Source organism: Paroedura picta, chromosome 2 (assembly GCF_049243985.1).
Source record: "Paroedura picta isolate Pp20150507F chromosome 2, Ppicta_v3.0, whole genome shotgun sequence".
Classification (NCBI taxonomy): domain Eukaryota; kingdom Metazoa; phylum Chordata; class Lepidosauria; order Squamata; family Gekkonidae; genus Paroedura; species Paroedura picta.
In genome coordinates, this window is record NC_135370.1 from 82,454,675 (window position 1) to 82,480,434 (window position 25,760).

Genomic DNA, 25,760 nt, shown 5'->3' on the forward strand with positions numbered 1-25,760 from the left:
TTTGATATATTGACACCAAGCTTTTAGATCATTATTACATGCAAAATATGCCCTATTTCCTTATGCAGCAGAAATCCAGTGATATAAAATCCCATTGATGCCAATGTCCTGCCTTGGTGATTTTTGTGTGTGACTGCCCCCCCCCCCTTCTAATGCATCATTGCTGATACATAGTCATGCTTGTTATTTTATTAATTTTAAATTACTCTGAATCTTTTCTGTGTCATCAGGCTGACTTTCTTAAATGTAAACTGCGGGGGTCATGTTAAAATGAATTTATAGCTAAATTATACAATTAAGATTTGCCAAGGATCAATGGCCTTTCATTCTTTAAAGGTAAAGGTATCCCCTGTGCAAGCACCGGGTCATGTCTGACCCTTGGGGTGACACCCTCTAGCGTTTTCATAGCAGACTCAATACGGGGTGGTTTGCCAGTGCCTTCCCCAGTCATTACCGTTTACCCCCCAGCAAGCTGGGTACTCATTTTACCGACCTCAGGAGGATGGAAGGCTGAGTCAATCTTGAGCCGGCTGCTGGGATTGAACTCCCAACCTCATGGGCAGAGCTTTCAGACTGCATGTCTGTTGCCTTACCACTCTGCGCCACAAGAGGCTCTCTTTCATTCTTTATTCTTTGTATAATGCAGCTGACTTCCTGCTGGGGCAGTCCCAGTTCAGGAAAATGTCATGAAGGAGAAGGCAGGAGCCTTTCCTTCCCTTGCACCACATTTCCAAGCTGTATTATAAAATGCTTTCCCCTACAGCAGCTGTGTGTTTGCAGCAAAAGCGAGTTGGGTCAGAGAACCCCAGCCCAGTTCACCACAATTTAATAAGTATAAAGAGTGTAACTCTATTTAGAACTGTGCTGTTGTTGTTTTTTTTCTATAATGTCGGGCCCCTTTTGTGCTTCACAGGGTTAAATCAAAATCTTATATGAAGTTTGTAGCTTTTTAACTCAATTGTCCCCACTTACCTGCTCTGTGAATGGCCTCTTTGTTGCATAGTATTCAGGGTGTCCCTAGGAGCATTGTTGGGTCCCCCCTGCCTATTGTGGGGGTACAATGGCAATCCCCCCAAATCCATTTTCTCCAGAGGAACTGATCTCTGTAGTCTAGAGATAGCTGTAATTCCAGGTCCCACCTAGAGGCTGGCATCCATAGCAAGTGTTGTGCAACTGACAGAGTTCCTGATTAGGCACAGTCTGGTATGCCAGAGGAATGTCACAGCTCAAGCACCTGAGACAAATCTGGCAGGGGCAAAAGCATCTGATACGAAATAGCTGCAGCTATATTTTGCAGGCACTCTCCCTTCACCCTGCTAGCACAGAGCTGGCTGGAACAGCCTTCCCAGATGAAATTTCTTTTTGAATAATACAGTGAGAAGTGCTGGAGAAAATTTAGAATATTTTTACCTTTTTCCTCCTCCCCCTTTTTCTTTTGCCCATCGGCTGTGCAGTATGAAGTACTTCATGGAGTGCAGGGGGAAAGAATAAATTTTGAACAGAACTTCCTGCAAAGTTCATAAAGGGAGGGCTCTGTGCCCTAACATTCTTTGCTAGAACTCTTTAGTACTGCATGCGGTAAAATGCCTCACAACCGTCCCAGGCACCCAAGCGCAATCCCAGAGGTGGCTTGGGATGCCAGACTGAAAGAAATGAATGAGACTTGGAAAGGGGGCATTGCCTGCCTTGGGGTGGCCGTGTTCTTTATGATGACCATTGGGATTATTTACTGGCAAGTGGTGGATCAGCCCAACAAGAACTGGATCCTGAGAGGAAGCACCAGTGGTCTCATATGGGAGCGAAAAGCACACTTCCTCCTCTTGCAGACTCTGAAAGGGGAGAAAAACTTGTTGGAGATTAATATGCGCAGTTTTCAAGACGCAGAGGCGCCTTTTGTGAAGAATTTGTGTGGGCTGAACAAAACAGAATTCTGCTACACCTGGGATGCTACAGCGGACCTGAAGATTTTCCTGGAGTCCAGCTTTTCTTCTGACACCGAGTGCTACAGCATAAACTGGACCTCTCAGCATTGCCAGGTTAAACTAAAGGTAAATAAATACAGCCTTTATTTATTTCACAAAACTATTTGAAAGCTCTAAAAGACAAAACTTCAACACTGGTAAAATGTGCTGATGTGCTGATGCTGCTAAAAACAAGATAAATATCTTGCAGATAGGGATAATAATGCTAATGATAACAAACATTAAATGTAGTTCTTCCAGTGATTCAAGAAACCTGATATTTCTGTGTTCCCATTTTGTGAGAATCCTATTAAAAATAAGACAAGGGAATTTCCCTCCATAACTTTTCTGACCATCTCCAGGGTGTAATGGCAACTAGGAGATTAATTTCTCATACTGTAATAAATCTTACGGATAAATGAAGACATCTAGAATGAAATCCTAGATCAACTGTAGCTACACTGTGGCAGTGTTGTATGGTTACATAGGGTGGAGGAGCTGCATCTTTTAAAGAAAACTAAAAAAATACATAAAATCACAATGGTGTCTGGATATAACAGGCTAAGAAATGTTACTTGTCATGCCAGTCTTGTTCTCCTAGTTATTTGTTGTGGGATGACAGCTGTGTCACTAACCTTTCTCCTGCACTTTAAAAAAACTATGGAAATAAGAGGTCCATGCATCGGCATGATCTCCAGGGTATAAAGTCTGAACTGTAATCTTAAATACATCTGTGGAAGGTATCCATTGAAATCAAAGGGATCTTTGTTTGAATAAATGCTTTATGATTCGGCACTAAAATATTTGACAAGAAGAATTGTACAATGAGGCATAGAATTTTTACTATTTGGATTTTTAGCACTGCCTACCTCAGTGCTTGGAGCAGTTGGCATATTAAAAACCAGTCATACTGACAGGTAACAAAACAGAATCACATTTAAGGCTGTGACCTCAAGCAAAATTACTTGGAGGTAAGGCTGTTTTCACCAATTACACCAAAGAATGCTCTTGAATCTAGAATCTAGAATTCATAAATTAGGAGAATTGTTAATGAATAATAGAAAAAGAAAGGGAAGAGTGAAATGTACATTCCAATGAATGTAGGTCTAATCTAAACTGTAAACATAGGATATGCAAACTAATTTAAGCATCTTCCATTAACGTAGACTTTTGAATCATTGGGAAGTCTGTCCATCTGTCCTGCCTGTCTCTTGTGCCTCTCTCTATATTTCATATACCTGATTTCTTTTGATTTGCTGATATGCTAGACAGAGTACTTGAAATAAATGCAAAATATGTGTAGTCAAGATGTTTTCCATGAGTGATTATTTGTAATTTGACAATCCTGTAAAAACAGATACAGAAAAAGGAAGCCACACAGTAGACAGTGATGCTAGAAACAACTCAAATTAAATCTATACTTTTAAGCATAAGTAGGACATTCGATCTGATTCTTCTGACAGAACAAAGGCTAGAGTTTGCCCAGGTTTCTAAAAGTTCAAGTTCAATACCATGTCCAAGTCTCATTGTGAGGCCAGACTTTATCATAGGTCAGGGTTTCAGAAATCCCTTCTAACTTTGCAAATGCAAGTCCCAGATACCTGAATGGAGCTTGTTGTACTTAGTGTGATTGAGCAAACACATATTTAGTCCCACAGAAACCTATAACTGAAAATAAAAGAGCACTCAAGTATATGGTGACATTTGATTAAAATATAAGCAACATAAAGTGTGGTTTTGTGATACTGATTGGCTACAACACTTTTCTCTTACTACATTAGCAGGCTCAGAATGAATAGTGACATCTGTATCCACATCAAAGGACCATTAAATCTGGAAACAGAGAATCACACGGGAGATAGATAATAGTTTGAATCCACCAGAGAATTTCTACATGCTCAAGGGGATACATTTTCAATGATTGTCCCCACCCCACTCCTGGTAGCACATCTCCAACAGACCCTTCAAGTGGTTCTTGGCCATCCCATCCCCAGTTAGAAGCATTTTGGACAGCAACAGGAAGAGGAGAAGAGACACTGTGCAGACAGAAATCTCTTCTCTCTGTGGAAATATTCTGGTGGTTTCAAACCATAATTAAAGGTATTGCTGCTTGTATTGCTGCTCTTGTTGCTTCTTCCCCACTCTCTCTCTCTCTTTTTAAATCAAACTGGTGTGCCAGGCTTTTCAAAAATCTGCAAAACATGTTTACCTGAGAGCCAGCTTGGTATAGTGGTTAAGAGCCATGGCCTCTAACTTGAAAACCAGGTTTGATTCCTCCCTCCTCCCAGAGGCAGCCAGCTGGATGATCTTGGGCCAGCCACAGTTCTCTTAGCCTCACAAGGTGTCTGTTGTGAGGAGAGGAAGGATGAGTGATTGTAAGCCAATTTGAGATTCCTTCGGGTCCTAAAAAGCAAGGTGCAAAAAACACAGCTCTCTCTTCAAATAGGATTAGTGTTCATAATGTAGTCCATTGTGTCTTTCATACTGGCTCAAAAACTCTCAGCAAACTTTTGTCTATCTCAAGGTTTAGTAAAAAAAAAAAAAGTAAGAACGAAAGAAATCGAACATTGCAAAAATATTTGGTTTCAAATATTTTTCTTGAATTGTGGGCCATACATATGCATCTGTTTGGGAAAACATATTTCACTTTTAAAAAGTTGTATTTAAAGGATGCTAAACTGTTTCCATACAGCATGTAATTTAGCACTGAATTGGAAGTCTGAGATGAGTTTGCATCCGATTCATGCGGACATCTTCCGTTAACCCTTTCTATGCTACTGTGCAGACAGGCAAGGAATGTCTGCACTCTCATCAGTGTACATATGGATTAAAATGGAGAAACAACTATACACCACCCTCAAAGTCTTCAGTAGAATGGATAAACATGTACTAAATAAATATGTCTGTCCCTTTCAAGCCCACAGAGCATTCATGAAGCATTTTGCATTGGCTCTCTGGCACACTTTGAACACCTCAGCATTCCTTTGATGGTGTTCCACTGCTAATTTTTATATGTAAACAACACAAGCCCAAAGAGTTCCAGCATTTCCATTTTACTGCTTGTGAAAAGAATAATATTCAAAAATCAATCACTGATTGACTCTAGTAGTATACAGTATTTTTCAGTAATCCATTTTAGGTTTGTTATTTTTTAAGGAAACCTGAAATTAGTCCTTTGAGATGAAGTCCTTGTCTCTAGCTTCACTGTTACTTCTGTTCAGTTGTGTGACACACATCACAGAGATGGGACTAGGATCTGACACGGTTTACTGGGCAAAGGAGATGAATAACTGCTAATGTTTATATCTTCAAAAACTCCAAATCCCCTTTGAAACATTTCTGGGCTCTCACATACATGGCCTCAGCAATTTGCTGGTGATTGTGCAATCATGTGGGAGGTAAATCCTGCTGCTTAGCAGACAAGAATGCTTTTAGAGTGTTTAGGACACATGGGATATTTGAGCTGAAAAAACAGCCCCACAAGGATTTACATTATGGCCAAAGCAAACACAGGTCAGAGGAGAAAAGCTAAGTAACTCGGTGTTTTTTAGGTTGAATTATTTCTTAAATATTATTTTGTAATTCTAGGATTCTGAACAAACAAAACTGAGACATAGCCAACCAATACATATAAGCTGCAATTCATCATAGTTTTTGTCTGGGAGCATTAATTAAAGCAGAGTATACTTCTTCCTTTAGTATATAAAATAATCTGTGATAGTTCCAGCAATTCCAACAGCATCTCTTTGCCACAAAGCTACAATGCAGGGAATTGCTTTAGTGAGCATGTATCTATGGACAGTAGGACGGATACTAGGATATGGCTGGAGAGAGGATGATGCAGAGCAGGTCTACTCAGTATCCTATGCTGGTGTGTTCAATGGGCCTTGCTCCCAGGAAAGTGTTCTTAGGAGTGCACTGACAGGGACTGTGCTGAAGCTAAGCAGGTAACCATCTGTTCAGTATCTAGAAGGGAGATTTCCTGGGTATCCTATAAGAGCTCCTTGAAGAAGAAAGTATCAATATAAATAGAATCAATAATAAAAATAATTACTCCCGAATCTTAAAAATGTTTACTTAGAAAAGTCCCATTGTATCAGAAGTATCCCAATGTAATTTCTGAGCCTCTGTCCATTATTTTAACAATTCTTGGAGAACATGTGAAGTGCCAGAAGATTGGAAGGGGGCAAATGTTGTCTCTCTTCAAGAAGGGGAAAAAGGAGAATCTGGGGAACTACCAACCCATCAGCTTGACATCTATAGCTGTCAACATTTTAGAACAAACCATCAGTTGGTCCTTGAGCGGCTAGAGCAGATAGCTGTAATTACAAAGAGTCAGCATGGCTTTCTCACGGACAAGTCATGTCAGATTAACCTTATCTATTTTTTGAGAAAGTTATTACCTTGCTAGATCATGAGAATGCTTGGACATTGTTTACCTTTCAGTAAGCCTTTTAATAAGGTTCCCATGATATTCTTACTGGCAACTGGCAACTTGGAAAAATGCGGTATGGATCCTATTACTGTTAAGTGGATCGAGAACTGGTTGACAGATCGCACCCAAAGGATTCTTGTAAATGGTTCGTCATCTTCTTGGAGAGGAGTGATGAGTAGAGTGTCTCAGGGATCTGTTGTTCAACATATTCATAAATGATTTGAAGGAATAGCAGGAGTGCTTATTAAATTTGTGGATGATTATTAAATTAAATTTGCTTATTAAATTTGCTTGTTAAATTTGCTTATTAAATTTGTGGGGGGGGGTAGCAAACACACTAGAAGAGAGAATCAGGATATAGGATGATCTTGACAGGCTAGAAAACTGGGATAAAATGAATAAAATGAAGTTTAATCGTGAAAAATCTAAAGTTCTGCATTGAGATAGGAAAAATCAAATGCATCACTATAGGATGGGTGAGACTTGTCCTGGCAGTAGTATGTGTGAAAAGGATCTGGGGGTCTTAGTAGACCATACACTGAACGTGAGTCAGCAGTGTGACTCAGAAGCTAGAAAGGCAAACTGGATTTGGGGCTGTATTAAAAGAACTATAGAGTCCAGATCACACAAGGTGATGTTACCATTTTACTCCACTCTGGTTTGATCTCACTTGGACTATTGTGTTCAGTTTTGGGCACCACAACTGAAGAAAGATGCTGAGAAACTGGAACATGTCCAGAGGAGTGCTACAAAGATAGTGAGGGGTTTGGAGACCAAGTCATATGAGGAAAGGTTGGGGGAGCTTGGCCTGTTTAGCCTGGAGAAAAGGTGACTAAGAGGTGATATGATAACCATCTTCAAATACTTGAGGGGCTGTCATTTAGAAGATTGAGCAGAGTTGTTTTATTTGCCCCAGAGGGTTGGACCAGAATCAATGGGTTTAAATTAATTCAAAATAATTTTGGGGTAAACATCCAGAAGAAGTTCCTGATAAATTGGTTCCTCAGGAGAACAGGCTTCTTTGGGAGGTGGTGAGTTCTTTGGAGGTTTTTAAGCAGAGGCTAGATAGTCATCTCACAGAAGTGTTGATTTTATGAACTTAGGCAGATTGTGAGTGGGTGGGCAGGAAGGGATGTGCCAGTGTTTGTCTCTCGTGGTCCTTCTTTGCAAACACAGGGAATTGCTAATTGCCACTGTGGATAGGTGAATTTCCTCCAGGCCTGACTGGATTCTGGAGATTTTTTGTGGAGGGATCACAAGGGCATGAAATTGGGATCACCATGGGAGGTAGTTGTGAGTTCCTGCATTGTACAGTGGGTTTGATTAGATGACTCTGGAGGTCCTTTCCAACTCTCTGATTCTATGAGAAGTAAATTGTGGACTCCAACCTGAAATATGTAGATCTATACATTTATTTATTTATTTATTTATTTATTTATTTATTTATTTATTTATTTATTTATTTATTTATTTATTTATATACCGCCCTCCCCGGGGGCTCAGGGCGGTTTACATAAGAACAAACACAGTACATAAAACAATCTATAAACATGTAAATAACTTTACAATAATAACTAATGGTTGTAACCGTATAACAGTGTAACAGTATAAATAATAGACAATACAACAATGCTACAATACAAACAGGTCCAGAGCATATTGATGGACTTCTGAGAGGGGGCAGGGGAGGGAAGCAGGGGCCTTCCAGTCGCTGTTGATTGCGTCTGGTCTCAACCAAATGCCTGGCGGAAGAGCTCCTTTTTGCAGGCCCTGTAGAACTGTTTAAGCTCCGTCAGGGCCCTGATCTCCTCCGAGAGCTCGTTCCACCAGGTGGGAGCCAGAACAGAGAATGCTCTGGCCCTGGTTGAGACCAGGCGGACTTCTTTAGGGCCAGGGATCCTTAGCTGGTTGGTGGCAATGGAGCGCAGAGCTCTTTTGGGGACATAGGCGGGGAGGCGGTCCCTCAGGTACACTGGGCCCTGACCGCGTATGGCCTTGAAGGTAATTACCAGAACCTTTAGTCTGATCTGGAATTCAACTGGCAGCCATTGCAGCTGGTGGAGAATAGGCCGGATATAAGACCTCCACAGTGTTGCTGTGAGGATCCTGAACGCTGCATTTTGAACCAGCTGTAGTTTCCAGGTCAAGGCTAAGGGCAGGCCTGCATAGAGCGAGTTACAGTCTAGAGGTGACCGTTGCATGGATCACTGTGGCTAGGTGTTCCGGGGTCATGACTACATGACTCTAGGTCTCAGCTATACATCCCTAGAAGCCTGCTTTCTCCCATTTACTTTAGTAGAACAAAGCTAGACTATTTGCATTTATACTGTTGCTAATGGATTGTGTCATGCAATGGCAGTATTCCTGTTGAAGATGGTCTCAACACTGTATCTGCATGTTTAACAGGTAAACAGAAAATCTAATCATAGATTTGAACTAATAATCTAAATCCTGCTAGTGTGGCCAAAAAGCTTAATGCAGCACAACACTTTAGCCAACCTATTCCAGTTTAAAATCATTATAATGCAGTGATGAACTTTCAACTCTGCCAACAGGCTTTGGCATTTGTAGCACTTAGTATTCCCCAGAGAACCAAAAGAGCTTTTCATTTTAGAAAGGCTATTTTCAAATGATGGATTATCCCTCAAGTTATTTATTGTTCTGCATTACCTACTTGATTTTTTAAATGGCAAGATTAGCAACTCTCAGTGGCTGGGTTAATCAAAAGGGATTAGTGTTCAGCCAATTCAGACTGGCATCATTCCATTGCCTTCAGCAGCTCTTTACAATTTGACATCTAGTAGAGTTTTCTCTTCTCTGTTTTCCTACTTTCTGTGGTGCCATCAGGGCTGGACTGTGGAATGGAAGGGTGAGTCTCCAGCTCATGGGCTGAAGTAGACTGTATTTGCTCATTTGAAGTATGTGTTACCATCTTGGAAGGGAGCACAAGGCCATTAGCAATGCAGTCATAAGTTTTACCTTTCTAAGCTCATTGATTTCAATGGACTTCATATTTTAGCATCTGGACACAATACTATTCTAAGCAGAGTTATACCCTTCTAAGTCCAGATTCTAAAGTAACTAGCTACATCACTGCCAGTTCCTAGAATGGGCTAGTAAACCAAATGTGAAGGTCTTGGGTGACCCTGCATAAATGTAGCCATTGACAAAATTGAACAATGCCAACTCAATAAACAATCAAAAGATGGAAGCACAGATGGAAGCACAAAATGAAAATACTGAAAATCAAATGAAAGTCCCTGGAGGAGAGAGAAATATAAACTATCAATTAAAACAGCCGAAAATGAACTACTTTCATTTTGAACTTCCATATTCAGAGTAGCTTCTGCAGCTCATAAACCGTTTATGCACTGGGAACTTCACTGCCCCAGCTCCCATGCAGGAGCACAAATCGGGGGCAGATGAGGCGCACTGGGCCAAATGCTCCCTGTGTGGGTGCAGGAAGAGATGGGGCAACCTGCCACAACTAAAACTACAGCCTGCAGCCTGGCTTGAAACCTCCAGTGTGTAAACAGTCCTGGCCTGGAAGGGCTAAGAATGAAGGGCTTAGTGACTTTATCCTCCTGCTAATCTAAAGGTCATTAGACAGTATTGCACATTAGACAGAGAGAACTTTGTGATACAAGGAAAGCATAAGAGACATCACCGATGGAGATAAAGCAATAGTATGGCTCCAACCCAGAAGATAATGTTTAGAATCCAGCTGCAGTATTTTCAATGCTCTTTGGTATCCATCACAAACTGGTAATGCTAGGTTTGTCTTCGTTCATGCAAAATGAAACTATTCCTAAAGGGTATATTCTTCTTTCTCACACACACATATATATTTTGGCAGGACTGTTTTTCCATGGCAAATATTTCCTGGTATGGAGGAGCAAGTGTCAGAAACCAACGCTGGCCTTTGAACAATGTGAATATGGAGGCCCAACCATTTATTATCAGCAGCCTTACCCAAACCCCCAATGGCTATGGATCTGTTTTAGAAAGATATTTTTTGGGATCAACTGGTAAGGCTTCTTTTTCTCATTTGATTTCTCAGCACTGTAAATCCTAAGTAGTTTGTTCATGGCAGTCAATATTTGGATATAGTCCAACTGAGTGAAAGGCTAAGGAGAAAACCACAGCTATTTCATTTTCTCAGGACACAGTAGCTAGTACATTGCAGAAGAAACTAAAAAGTGACTATGATATGTCCATAGTACAATGCAGTGACCGTTTTAGGTGCTTAGGGTGGCCAGGTCTTCCCTGAACACTGGTGTGGGCAGGACTGCCAGATCTGGAGAATTAGTGATGTGATATCCAAAGCTTGGGGAAGACAGGTACCTCAGTGGGATATAATTTCATAGCGTCCACCCTTCAAAGCATCAATTTTATCCAGGTGATTTCTGGAGATGTGTTGTAATTCTCGGGGAGCTCCAGGTCCCATCTGGAGGTTGGCATCGCTTTGGATGTCACATGTCTATTGGCTTCCTTTCATTTTGAGGAACATTTTGTATTTTCTTTCATTTAAAAAAAATTGCATGCCAAGGAAGAAGAAAAAAACACTGGATTACTCAGAGGCAGGATGGGCTTTTCTGTTGTCCAAGTTTAAATATGCAAGAGAACTTAAAACCAACCTGCTTAAAAGAATAAAATAGTTTAGAAGAGAAACAACATTGTATAGAAAGAGGACAGAGAAGTCTAACTGTTCTGTTCTGCATTTATCCTGTCTGTTGTGGAGACAAGCAGGGGAGAAAGTACTCAAAGAAACAGGAAGTCTCCAATTGAGTCAATCAAGATGTAGGATATTCTCTGTATACTGCTGAATCAAGCACACTACAGACCTTGCATATTCCAAATTTTTCCTCATCCTGCTCCCACTATCTTTGTAGCTTTGCATAAAGTACTAATGTATTACCCCCTGTACAGATTAGAGTCTGAGTTCCTGACATATGAGAGGGGCCATGGCTCAGTGGTAGAGCATCTCCAGTTAAAAGATCTGACAGAGGGTGATTGAAAAACCTCTGCCTGAAACCTTGGAGAGCTACTGCTAGGCTGAGTAGACAATACGGACTTTGAGGGACCACGGGTCTGATTCCATATAAGGCAGTTTTATGTGTTCACGTGACTTTGAATCAATCAGTCACATATCATCCTGCTGGGTTCTCATTTCCTAAACAAGAAAGGCCACAATTTGGATGAGGAGCACTGCATGTGGGGATAGGGGGCTTCAGACTTCCTAGCCTTCTGTTCCCCCAACTCAGATCAATCTGCAGGGATACTGCATGGCCAGGTGGGACTGCACATGGACTGATGGGCTACACATATAGCCCCAAATGAGGCACATAGCATCTCCTCCTTGGGTGGTGTTCTGGATAAAGAAAACAGTGTAAGGTTGAAGGCTGAGGCCTCTTCTCCCTACATGTCATGGTCCTGATCCAAATCAGGGCCCCATAAGGCTTCCTGCAGGGTAACATATGTGTGACTGATAAAAAGTCTGGTCAGTGAACCCCAAAAGTGTAACATGTTGTTTGATCCTGCGTTGCCACAGTTAAGGCTTGAAACCAGTTTGTGCTTAAATGTATCTATAATTCTTGTTTTTCTTCTGCATTCTATCCATGCATTATTTACACATGGACTAAACATGTGATGGAGGAAATTAAAGAGTGGGCACTTTTTAGTGCCACATGTGTTTGAGAGGCAATGTTCTTTTGCCTGCCTGGCGACTATGGTATATATTACATGAGATGGGATGGAAAAGTTAAAAGATGTACATCATCTTTGGAATAAGCTATGATCAGGTTTCTCTGCCAGAATCCACAACCTTGAAATGCAGGGAACATCTAATTCCATATTGTGTTCAGTCTGTGGATCTATGAACATCCATTAGAAACAGAAATCTAATTACATTGATTATATTGCATCAGTATTAGTATATTTTGGCATTTAATTATGATTATCAAACCTATTATTCCATCAGCCAGAATGTTTGGATGACCACAGTCGAGCAATGTATCTAGTGACCAAGGTTTATATAACTTTGGCAAAAAAAGAGAGCCAATTTCTGCTCTGATCCTCATCTGAGATATCTGCTTGAGTATCAAAAGCTTGTTGCTCTCTACAATAAATAGGATGACCCAAAGAGGAGTCTGAGAAATGCTCATAAATTTTGCAGACTGTAAATCAGGAATTATAATTGAAATTGTATCAAATGTCTAACAAAGAAAAACATTCTTTTGACTTTGGATTCTTCTTTTGTTATCTTTAAAGGAGTGACTATTACGATTGCCTCAGATGTTCCCATCTCTCTCTCAGTTGAGAGGAACAAGCATTTTTGCCTTGAGAGTATCCCTAGCATCAGTAAGGCATTCCTGCAATACACAGTGTGTGTCAGCCCAAATATCACATCTGCCCACCAGGAAGTGGGAAGTCAACTTTCAAGACAACGACAGAGGCTTCCAAATATTGACCTACTCAGGTAAGAACAAGATGAGAGAGTTTGTAGTGTGGCTGGACAATGCTCAACCAATCAGCTATCTGTGGGCAAGATTTCAAGAATATAAGATGCTTCTGAAGGATTAAGGAGTATGTTATATGCAAAACCTGTAACAGAATTCTGGCGTTTGTTTGTTTTTTGAAATCCACAGCTTTGTGTGGATTTGAAAAACAAAGTTGTAGAATAGTAAACTTCCCCTTACCCATTGCTTTTCAATTCTAAAATTGCGCATCTTCTGCCACTTTCCCTGTGGACAGTTCCAACCATCTATTTGGAATTCTTGATACGCACACTTGAAACCTTGTGTGACTGTCTGTGTTTAGGAGGGCAGAGAGGTGCCACTGTTTATTTGTAAGTGATTTGAACTGGATAAAAAATTAGATGTGCTAAAGTACAAAGTGTCAAGAATGCATCCTATTCTGGTCTACCTCTTAAAGTCTACCTCTAAAAGGCTGCTAGGGTAATATTACTCAATGTATGTGCGTAGCATCTTATTTGGCCCTCACTGTGAGCACCGTCATTACAAGTTTGCTATATAAAAGCTCTTGCTAAACATTTTATATACATCTTGCAAGATCTGTGGGCCTAATACATCACTACCTATTAAGATAACACAAGACTGCTCTCTTTAATTATACCAATGCAGGCTTCCAGTCTGGAAGTATCATGGAACAGTGGAGACTGCTGCCAAAATGGAACGAGGAATAAGATCTTTCTTCAATAAACTGCAAAGGCACAATTTTGGGGAGGGTCTAATCATGCTGAATGAGCCTTCCACGAGCTTACTAAGTAGCAAGGTATGTGCCATTGGTGTAAGATCTAAGCAATTGCAGGTCTGCAATCAAGAGCCATGTTAATTCCTTCCGCACCAACATAATTCATGAAATTATTATTGGCTACAGATATCCCTTTTAAACTCCTAGGCCACTGTATTCTTTCCTTTCATTACTGTGATGGCTGCATAGATTGAATGCTTAACTAGCTTACTGTCAGAAAGACAGATGGCAACAAGTAAATGTATAAATGTGCTCCAACACTCCAAGACTTACTCCTGATTCCTCCTGTAATGGCTGACAGAAACACTACACTTCATAATTCCTTTGATGGAATGTGTATATAGCATTTTAACTATAGTTGTTGGCTTTCCATTCCTTACAGATTAACTAGATTGCCTACTAGATATAGCAAAATAGTTCTGAAGAATAAGATATCAAAACAGAATAATCAACTGGCAAACCATAGAATCATAGAGTTGGAGGGGGCCATACAGGCCATCTAGTCCAACCCCCTGCTCAATGCAGGATCAGCCCAAAGCATTCTAAAGTATCCAAGAAAAGTGTGTATCCAACCTTTGCTTGAAGACTGCCAGTGAGGGGACCGTTACCATTTATACTCTTAACACATTAACTACTTGGGGCTGATTTATGCTGCCTGACTCCTTTGACCTATTCCAATTGCTTCACTGTTTACAGTTTCTGTTTTGTGACTTTTCACTGCAGCTGTTTTTTTATTTTCAAATGGACTGATTTGGATTATTGTAGTAACCGTTATCCTCCGGTATCATATGCCTCTCCCACACCGTCAATAACAACAGATGGGGCCTGATTAGTGCACAAATTAAAGACCTCCTGTCAGTCATAACTGTATTTAGTAGAAACTATAGGAGAGCAGAGATATATACAAATTGAGTGCTTTTTAATGTTAGTTTTTTTGCTAAGATTATTTATATCCCACTTTTCACCTCAGTGGGACCCCAATGCAGCTTACAACATTTTTCTCTCTTCCTGTTTTAGCCTCACAACAACCCTGCAAATTAGGCTAAGAGAATGACTTGCCCAAGATCACTTCATTGACAGTCAGCCTACCTACTATACCAGGGGTGGCCAAACTTGCCTCTCCAAATGTCCATGGACTACAATTCCTATGAGCCCGTGCCAGTACTGGCAGTGGCTTGTGGAAATTATACTTCATGGACATCTCGAGAGCCACAGTTTGGCCACCCCTGCACTGTAAAATGCTGCTAGCAGGAAGTAGAAATAGCTTCCTGGGCACATGGTGTCTATGTCATGAGGAGGGTCTATTTATTGTAAGGATGTTTTTGCTGATCAATATTGCCTACTAGATATTACAGTCTTCGTCGCCTGTACAAAAATTCTTAATGTAAATCTTAATATAAAGTATGCTTTCTTCTTCTTTCCTGCAGGACCACACATATTTACCTGTGATGAGAAGAAGGCTTCATATGCTGAGACGTGTCATGGACCTCTCATTATTAAAAACTTTAAAACTTTCCATAACGTTCTCTCCTTATGCAAACATCAAGTCTGAACTTTTTCAGAAGTCTCTCCAAGAAGGCAAAGAACACTTTTGGTTGAGCCACCATTCAGAATCTGGTGAATATTCGGTACAAGTCCCTATATCGTCTCTTTCACTTGACCACTTGTGTCTAGAGGTTCCTGATGAGAAAGGGAGCCATTAGGTATAAGGCTTGCTTGGTTTTTAAAGGTTAACATGATTGTGCTGTGCTTAACCATTAGTCCTGTTTGGCTTGCCTCAGGCCACTGAGCACAGTAAAGGTAAAGTTATCCCCTGTGCAAGCACCGGGTCATTTTTGACCCTTGAGGTGACGCCCTCTAGCGTTTTCATGACAGACTCAATACGGGGTACTCATTTTACCGACCTCAGAAGGAGGGAAGGCTGAGTCAACCTTGAGCCGGCTGCTGGGATTGAACTCCCAGACTCATGGGCAGACAGCTTCAGACAGCATTTCTGCCGCTTACCACTCTGTGCCACAAAAGGCTCTTTCTGAGCACAGTATAATATAACAATTAACTACTTCTGAAAAAAGAGAGAATGTCCTGACCATAGATAACCAGCATAATATTGCAAACTATCTTGTTTTATTTTTTTTCAGTATATTCATTGCTCATACTACATAGTTAGTGCAAACAGGTATCCCTATTTTGAAAATCCCAGTCAGCCTCTATTAAAACGACAGGATATTTTTCTGTGGGTCAATTGGAAGCTGCCCCTTTTCAACACCTCTGGAAACTCCCCTGTAGACAGGGAGGGGTTGACAATATCCCTTAGAGGGCCTCCTATCCTCTCCTATAACTAAATATGAGAAGATTTGTCATTGAGCATGATCTTGAGACGAGTTATTCATAAATAGTCCCTGTTAATTGAAGAGGACTATCACCAAACATTAAAGCAAACATTGGTTGCTGTGTTGGTCCAAAATCCAAAACCAAAATCCACATCATATATTTTATTAGAATTAACTACAACAACATAAGATAGTAGAGAAGCTGGAAAACTTGAAAGCTTACACAATAGGTTGTCTTATTTGGTGGATCCTAACTGTTAACTCAGATCACACCAATCTTTCTCTGTAAAACTATTTCTCCTAGCCCTTTCCTTCACAGTAATTTATAATAAATCCATAAAAATGATGTTCACTAGTAACAAAATGATAATTTTATAGTATAGACATGGTCTATAATTCCATATTTCAGCATATACAGTACAGGATCAGGAGAGAATATGCCAACTTCCACAAGGCAGTACACCACCATACTTAAATTAAGTAGATAATAATGGCCAATATAGTAATAATATTTAGCATATTTCATGGTCCAAAGAACATACATTATCTTGCTGTCATCTCTGCCACATTCCTGTAAGATAGGCAAATGCTATTTTTGCAGATGCTGAGGCTAAGAGAAGCTTGGATTCAGTTGTCATGTTAAACCAACATTAAGCCAATGTTGTATACATGCCATGCATTTACCTCACTCCTGCATCCTCCCTTTTGGTGATTTAGGGATCCTAGTTAAAAGCAGGATATCTAGTTATCCAGGCGTCCTGGTTAGCCAGTATTAGTCCCCTCATCCCTTACCCCAGAAGCTAAGATTCTAAATCACCATGTTATCCAGGCTTAGAATCCTGGCTTGGGGGTGATGGACAGACCCTGATTAACCCAGAGATTTAAAAGTTGCAGGTCACTGAAGCATATTTGAAACCCCCATTCATTCAACATGTTCCATGTAATAAGAGAGGACAGAGGAGGCAGGAACAAGGCTGAGTGTGAATTCTGCCCCTACACATTCTCAGCCTAACATGTTGCCTAAATGCAGCTAAAGTGCCTGGAATCCAGCTGAGAGGTGACTTTATAGCAAATGTGAGATTTCTATTATAGTTTAAATGCAAAACTACAATGCAAGTTAAATTATCCATCCAAGTAAAAAGAGCAGACAGAGCTTCCCCATTATCCAGATGCCAAATTGTTACATCATAAAATAACTAGAATTAAAGCCCGTTATAGCTGATACAACAGGCGCTAGCAGGGGGGAGGGGGAAATAGGAAAGAGAGAGGGAGGTAGAAAGGAAGAGAGTGATTAAGAGAGAGAAAGCTTGGCACTGGCAAGAGTAAGGGGAGGGGTTGTCCAGTCTGAGGTCGAATATTTGTGGGGGTGGGGGTGGAGAGATGGGTGTCAAGAACCTGTGGTTTGGAATGTCAGTTGAGTGTGGGAGAGGACTGACCTTTGGGAATTGTGGCATAGTGGTTACAGACGAGCTTTCCAGAGCCATGTCTTCAGATATGTGAAGGGAAAATCAGACTGGAGATTCTGCTTAGGGGGAGATTACATGGCAACCAATTCCTCCCAATTCTGCATTCAACCTCATTTCCCTTCTTTTGTGAATTAGGCCACAGACACTGAAATGTCCGCCTGCCCTAATCCACATGGGATAGTCACAGTATACCTTGCTCCTTCTGTCTCCATTATTTTACTCTTGATATAATATTATGTGCCCACATGCTTCTGTCACTGTTTCCCCTTAGAAGAAGAAGAGCTGAATTTTGGACCCTGCTGTTTACTACTAAAAGGAATCTCAAAGCAGTTTACAAACACCTTTTCCCTTCATCTCCCCACAACAGACAACCCGTGAGGGATGTGGGGCTGTGAGAAGTATGAGAGAAAAGGGAATGGGCCGCAGTGATCCAGCAGGCCTCAGATGTCTCAAAGCAGTTTCCAATTGTCTTCCCTTTCTTTCCCCATAACAGACACCCTGTGAGCAAGGTGGAGTTGAGAGAGCTCTGTGAGAACTGGGAATGGCCCATAGTCACCCAGCAGGCCTAAGGTGTTTCAAAGCAGTTTAAAATTGGCTTCCCTTCTTCTCCCCATAACAGACACCCTGTGAGGGAGGTGGGGCTGAAAGCTCTGAGAGAACTGGGAATGGTCCACAGTCACCCAGCAGGCCTCAAGTGTCTCTAAGCAGTTTAAAATTGGCTTCCCTTCTCCCCATAACAGACACCCTGTGAGGGAGGTGGGGCTGAGAGCTCTTAGAGAACTGGGAATGGTCCACAGTCACCCAGCAGGCCTCAGGTGTCTCTAAGCAGTTTAAAATTGCCTTCCCTTCCTCTCCCCATAATATGCACCCTGTGAGGGAGACTGTTAGCAAAGGCAGCAAGCGTAGGGGCTGACCCTGACTGGACCATATTCAAGCACGGACACCCCAGACATGCTCATCCCACAGGGGCATTTCACAAACATATAGAGGATGGATAAGGATGTATCAGTTTCCTTGTTCACTTATGAGGAGCATATCACTTGCTGATCAATACACAAATGACAAACATAGTCCTTTTGTGTTCTTCTGACATCTGCAGGCACCACTGCTTACCAAATGGAAAAGCCAGTTTTCCGTTCGACTGAATGTAACCAACCAGGCTGCAGTTTTCTGGTATATGGACCGAGTGAAACTCTTGGAGCAGAGAATGGGAGCAGAGTATGTGCTTTTGGAAGGTGGTGAGGGCAACTTGTTTATGGAGCAAGCCATACAACCCCCTGTGGAACTCAAAGGGGATAAGTATCTCTACATTCTAGCCTTAATAGCAGCTACATTGGGAAATTCGTCAATAATGAGTGCTGCTACCAGGTGAGTCTCAGGGGGGAAATAGTGATGTGTCAAGACGGGTAGCTGTGTTGGTTTGAAGCAGCAGAAAAGAGTGACAGTCTAGTGGCACCTTAAAGACTAACAAAATTTGTGGCAGGGTGTGAGCTTTTGAAAGTCTTTAAGGTGATACTGGACCCTTTCTCTTTCCTACTGAAAATGATGTGTATTTCTACGGCTGTCTTGTCATTACTATTTTATTATGGGTTATCCTAGTGATACCTGGGTCAAAAGTCCACTATGGGGCCTCAGAATCATCCCCTCCCCCTCCCCCAGAGCTGTGTAGTTAGCTCCAGTGTCCCCTAGCAAAGATCCCAAGGTAGCTGCCTTGTTTGCCCTGAGGGTAAGACCACCTTAGACGATTACAGAGTTTTCAAAGAGATGAGACACTGGTCATGGGAGATTTCAATTGCATGGATATTTGTTGGAATAAAACTGTGCTAAAAATGAAAGATCTTAAAACTTCCTTACGTGTCATGTTGACAACTTCATTTTCTAGGAGGTGCAGACGGAAACAAAGGGATTTGCTTTCTTGGATTTGATTATCACCAACAGGAAAGAACTGATTGATGAGGCTGAAGTAGAGATCATGTCATTTTGGAATTTAAGATCCTTGGGGAAGGGAAAAGCCATGCATAGTCATACATATAGGTTGGATCTTAGAAAAGCTAATTTTAACCAAAGTTATGCTGGGTAGAATCTCAGGTTTGGAAATACTTTAAGAAAAGATAGTTCAAGAAGATTGGAAGTTTCTTAAAAACTAGATACTGAAGGCACAATCACATATCTTTCCAATGAGAAGGGAAAGCAGGAGGAACCTAAAAAAAGCCAAGGTGGCTCCATAACCAATCAGAGAATTTTAAAAGACTCATTTTGGAAACAGAAGGAGAGCCATATAAGCAAGGATGAATACAGACAAGAGAATGTTAGAAATGCTAAAGGAAGCGTAGGCCCATTGCAGAAGAGAGGAAAGTGAAATTTTAACAGGTAATGAAGAGAGGGCAGAACTGCTCAATTCCTACTTTGCCTCAGTCTTCTCTTAAAAGGGAAACAATGTTCAATCTGGCAAAAAGAGAACACATTATGAGGGAAGGGAGTTGCAGTCTAGGACAGGTATAGGAGATAGGATGGTAAATAAATACCTAGTTTCTATAAATAAAATTAAGTGTTCAAGGCCAGATGAACTGCATCCAAGGGTACTAAAGGAACTTGCTGATGTAATTTTGATATAGCAATACACTAGATGATCTTGACAGGCTGGAAAACTGGACTAAAACTAACCATATGAATTTCAACTGAGATAAATTGAAAGCTCTCCATCTAAGTATAAAAAAATACATAATTATAGGATGCAGGAGACTTGTCTTGGCAGTAGCACATGAAAAGGATTTAGGTGTCTTAGTACACCATACACTGAATGTGAGTTAGTAGTACGGGGCAATAGCTTAAAAGGCAAATATGATTTTGGGCTGCATTAAAAGAAATATAGTCTCCAAGTCACACAAAGTGTTGCTCCCAAAGGTTGGATCAAAATCAATGGATTGAAATTAAATCAATAAGGTTTATAGCTCAACATTAAATCAAATGAGTTTTCAGCTCAATATTATGAAGAACTTCCTGGTGGATCAGCTTCCTTGGGATGTTGTGGACTCTCTTTATTTGGAAGTTTTTGAGCAAAGGCTAGATGGCCATCGGACAGCAATGCTTATTCTGTGAATTGAGGCATATCATGAGAAGGAAGACAGGAGGGGATGAGCCAAAGCTTGACCCCTTCTTCCATGCCCAGGGTAATGCCAAATACTACTTTGGGGTCAGGAAGGAATTTTCCTCCAGACTATATTGGCCAGAGATTTTGCCATCATCAGGGCATATAACAGGTCATTGGGATGGTGGGTCATGAATTTTCTTTGTTGTGCAGGGGGTTAGACTAGATGATGCTTTCCTGTTCAATGTTCCTATAATATAATTTTTTCTTTTGCTATATTCTGGTTATTCTAAGAGAGAGCTTGAGTCTAGTGGTACCTTTAAGTTCAACACAGTTTATTTTAGGGTGATTCTGATATGATTTTTAATGTAGTCTGTCTTGCATATACTTCCTTTTGATCCGAAAAGTGAGATGTGAGTATTTTAATAAAGCAGCAATAAATAAAAGGAAGGAGGCTATAGTTTTACCAAGAGGAGACCAGTATAGCTGAGGTAATGGACTCATACTGACTGACCACCTGTGTCTCACATGGTCCATTGAGAGTAAGGCCCTCTCTACAGGATGCGGCTGGCAAGTCATACAAGGAAGCTATTCCACTGAGGACAGAAGTTCAATAAAAATTCTTATAGAATATGTTGTATGTGTTTTTTATAGAATGTGTAAGCTTCTAAGGTGTCCTGTAGTGTCCATTACCCTTATAAATGATTGATAATCGATATAAAGATCATTAAAAAAAACAGAGGCATGGCAGAGAAGATGTAACCCTGGCTAAATGTTGATTTTTATATAATATACAGCGGCGCAAGGGTATCCCTCATTAAGGTGGGGAGCCAGACTGAATCAACTGTGCCAAATCACAATCTGGATTGAAATAGATTGAGTGATTTCTGAGGAAATCAGTCAAACTGAACAAAACTGAACTGTTGCAAGCTAATTTAATAGGTTGGAGAGGTTATTTGACATTGTTCTGACCCATCAATCATCATGTCAGTTTTTGAAGTACAGCTAATTTGAGATGTTAATTTTGACTGTGCTGACTGCTCTGATCCAGATGGCTCATTTAGACAAACTGTGTCTGGCACAGTTCTCATAGGGCTTCAGTGTTTCAAGCATGCTAACGTAAAGCTCCCCTCCATGCTGTTTTCAGTGGAATTGTACTAAAAAATCCGCAGTTCAGCCGGCACAATTTTTGGTGTGCCTTTAGATTATATCCAAATAGTCTTTAAGGTATCCTAACAAGAAAATAGAAACTAAGCAAATAAAAATATTTTATTGCATTTGTCTCTCATCTGTCCTTCATGGTCCACAGGGCAGCTTGCAAACTGTTCTATGTGCTACAATAGGATAGCTCAGCAACCTTACTGGAAACTGTACAATGATCCTATCAGCATGCTAGACAGAGACATGGAGACTTGCCCACTGTCACCCAGTACATTGTGCATGGATCTGAGCCGTCATGTTCCAATCGACTGTCTACAGCAGCATTTATTCTTAATTAAATTATTTTGGAAAAATATTTTGGATATTTGGAAGCCCTTGCAAGCCTTGCAAGCCCACATGCACCTGGCAGTTCAGCCTGAGAGGGTTTCCTTCTATCCATTCAACTGGTGGCAGACTCCCTGTGAGCTATGATGCTTCCATAGTACTGTTGTTATATGGAAGACTCAGAAAAGACACTCTCATTTCCCAAGAATGTGACTCATCCTTTGAGTTATATGCACCAGCACTATAGCAAGAGCTGGGACAGCTGCCACATGGATATGCCTTTACAAGTGACAAGGTTACTAAATGTTTTAATGTATTTCCAGTTTTGCTGTTCTTTTTGTTGTTGTTGCTTTTAGATCTAGCCATCTGCCACTCTTTGTCCAAATGAGCCCACTCCAGTCTGACTGGAGCTATGCTGGTTTAAAAGGGATTATTCCATCTGTGCTTCACTACAGTCTTCTTGGTTACAACTTTTTCATTCCAGATGCAATAGGTAAATATTATTCTATGGTCTCTTCCTTTCACAGATCCCAATCCATTGCTTATATCTCCTCTGTTTTCGCAGATAAAATAATGTGCACAATCTGCTTGCCTGTTCAGCAACATCCTTAACCACCTCTAGCCCAAGTTTAGAAACATCAGCATTTGAAGTTCTCTTCAGTGCCACACTGGGTTTATTTAATATTCTGTTAACATGGATTAAAGGTAAAGGTAAAGGTATCCCCTGTGCAAGCACCGAGTCATGTCTGACCCTTGGGGTGACGCCCTCTAGCGTTTTCATGGCAGACTCAATACGGGGTGGTTTGCCAGTGCCTTCCCCAGTCATGACCATTTACCCCCCAGCAAGCTGGGTACTCATTTTACCGACCTCGGAAGGATGGAAGGCTGAGTCAACCTTGAGCCGGCTGCTGGGATTGAACTCCCAGCCTCATGGGCAAAGCTTTCAGACGGCTGCCTTACCACTCTGCGCCACAAGAGGCTCTTTAACATGGATTAGTCAACACTTAAAAATAAAACAGTTTGCTCAACCAAAGTTAGATTTTAAAAGCTTTTAAAATGCAAGTGGATACCCCAGCAATCCATTCTATTAGGGGAAAAACAGAGATCTCAAAATTGCAATTAATTTGCCATTTAAATTGTATCCATCTCAGTCTGTAAAACACAACTATTTTGCAGGATTAAACTACTTATTATGATTTTAATACAAACTGCAGGTCTCGAGGGCTTTGGATTGCTTCCCCAGCAGCCCCCAGTTTGCATAGTTTAGCTCTAGCTGCAACAACATGGTTTATTGTACTAGTACCGAATTTAGGATATGGCAAGCGTTTTAACATCCTGAACACACACACACCTTTAAAAAACCAGTCTTCTGTCCTTCGTGACTGTGGAGAAAGTTTGAATATGTTTTGCCAGTTATTGGAGCCTGAGCATCTTCACATATATTAAAACTATGCTCAGCAGTATTACTTGCAAAGTAACTAATTTATCTTATGTTAGAGTTTACCCTAAGTTAGAATTTACCCTATGTTTACCCCTATATGTAAAAGAGCCTCTTGTGGCGCAGAGTGGTAAGGCAGCCGCCTGAAAGCTTTGCCCATGAGGTTGGGAGTTCAATCCCAGCAGCCGGCTCAAGGTTGACTCAGCCTTCCATCCTTCCGAGGTCGGTAAAATGAGTACCCAGCTTGCTGGGGGGTAAACGGTAATGACTGGGGAAGGCACTGGCAAACCACCCCATATTGAGTCTGCCATGAAAACGCTAGAGGGCGTCACCCCAAGGGTCAGACATGACTCGGTGCTTGCACAGGGGATACCTTTACCTTTACCCCTATATGTATATGGTTTGTGTGCTTATATTATAAAAGCCTGAGAGCAATCAGGATGAGGGACAACAATGAAATTTTATTAAAGTAATTCAACCTCTGGAATTTGATTGGTTGATCAGAATATTCTCCCTGGCTTTAAAGTAGAACTTGAACTTGACCAATTATTTCACAAGTATGCATCCTGTCCTCAACAAGCTTTACTCCTCTGTGTCTAATTATTCTGTGTTTGATTACTAACTAATTTGCCTGCAACAGCCTGTAAATTCCTAATTCCCCTCTGGACCCTTTTTTATAAAAATCATAGGAATATTTGCTATTCTTTAGTCCCTTGGTACAGTGGGTGGTTTTAGTTAAGTTATATATACAGATTAGAAGATCAACAATTTTGCATTTGAGTTCCCTAAAAATGCTCAGGTATATGCTACCAGGACCTGTTTTTTAAATTCCTCCAGTTGATCTAGAATTTCATCTCTATTGGACTCAGTTCTTAAGATTCTGTTCCTTACGAGTTGTTGTTTTCATAGTGACTTTTCCACAGTGCCATGTAGTTCATTTGGAAATAATAAGCCTTTAATGGCCACTGTATATTTTCAAATACCTAAACAACAAGCCTGGGTCCATAATCTATTCACAGTTAAGCAAATATACATCTCATTTGTTTAAAAGAAAAAGAGTTAAGCAAGTGTTTAGCTTCTAAACACTTAACTCTCCCACTGAAATCAATACAACGGATTTGCTTGATTTTGGATTGATAGGAAAATATACACTGATATTTCAAATCTGACATGGTTCTATACAATGTGCTGTACCCACCCATCCCTAACCAATAAGTGGGCAGGAGAAATTATGACACCCCCTTTGTACTGCCAAAATATTCCACTTCCTAGATACCATGGTGATATGGTTGCACACAGATCCAAATTCCCACCTACTCATTCTAAAAGTCACCTTAGACTAACATGGAAATGCCTCTTGAAAATTATATTAGTAGCTTCAAAACAATTGAAGTGAACCAGCAGAACTGAATATGGAATCTTGGTTTCAGTGCTGAGAAGAGTTTGTGTGTTCCTTGTTCCCTCAATGATCTGTCACTTGTGATAAAACACAAGGCTGTTACCAGAACAAAAGATTCTGGTTGGGAATGCCACTTCCATTTCAGCAGAATTCTTGATCCCTGTGGCAAGATTTTTTTTTAAATGTCTCCTTTTAAAACCTACATCATTTACCCTGCCAACCACTATCTAGTATTTCACAGGGAAATCTCTGCTCCCATTTACAGTAAGTATTCCTTATAAAATAATTAACATTACTTGGTTCTCTCTATCACTTTTCTGACCTGGGCTGATTCAGATCGATCTGAACACGAGTCTTTGTGCTTTGTCCTCCCTGACTTGGAACAGAAACCCTTCTGCACTTGAACATGGGGCTGCTCACCTCTTTTCTAAAGGAGTAGGCAGGCGGGCAACTGACAGCTGGGGGGAGGTGAGCCAAGCTGAGCCAGCAGCAGCCTCTCACAGAATGAGGCAAATATCTGCTGAGAGAAGTCTGGGATTCTGGAGCACAGTTACCTTAAAAAAAAATCTCGGGAGGAAAATCTTGCAACCAGGAACTAGGCAGTCTTAGAACTGGCGCCCAGCCAATCAGGGACAGACGTTATTCTGGCAAAACACAGGTCTACACTTTAATACTGGGAGCCCTCAAAGCAGCTTCATCAATTATACCAAGTTTTCTCCGCTCCTGGATATCACGAGGGAAAGGTAGGGTCACCGCAAATCAATCAGATTGGTTGTAGATGGGAAATTTAAATTGCCCCAAATAAAAATGGAAATTGCATTCAGTGTAGACGGCAGGGATTTAATCAACCTGGGATTGGAATAAAAGCTCCATGCAGATTCAGCCC

At 40.9% G+C, this 25,760-nt stretch overlaps 1 protein-coding gene across 4 annotated transcripts in view; it reads left to right on the forward strand.

Annotated features, from left to right (window-relative positions):
* The first annotated feature begins 1,320 nt into the window (after positions 1-1,320).
* LOC143829825 (SITS-binding protein-like) overlaps positions 1,321-25,760 on the forward strand; it is a 40,350-nt gene continuing 15,910 nt past the window's right edge. For 3 of the 4 annotated variants that reach the window (XR_013228245.1, XM_077321283.1, XM_077321285.1), the window contains exons 1-7: positions 1,321-2,048; positions 10,253-10,424; positions 12,667-12,874; positions 13,539-13,689; positions 15,096-15,296; positions 18,564-18,832; positions 22,394-22,530. Coding sequence is in view for 3 of the 4 variants with exons in the window: in XM_077321283.1 (XP_077177398.1) it covers positions 1,584-2,048; positions 10,253-10,424; positions 12,667-12,874; positions 13,539-13,689; positions 15,096-15,296; positions 18,564-18,832; positions 22,394-22,530 (1,603 nt within the window). In the remaining variant the exon portion in view is untranslated. The remainder of the gene's footprint in view (positions 2,049-10,252; positions 10,425-12,666; positions 12,875-13,538; positions 13,690-15,095; positions 15,297-18,563; positions 18,833-22,393; positions 22,531-25,760) is intronic. The other variant, XM_077321284.1, reaches the window with a different exon arrangement.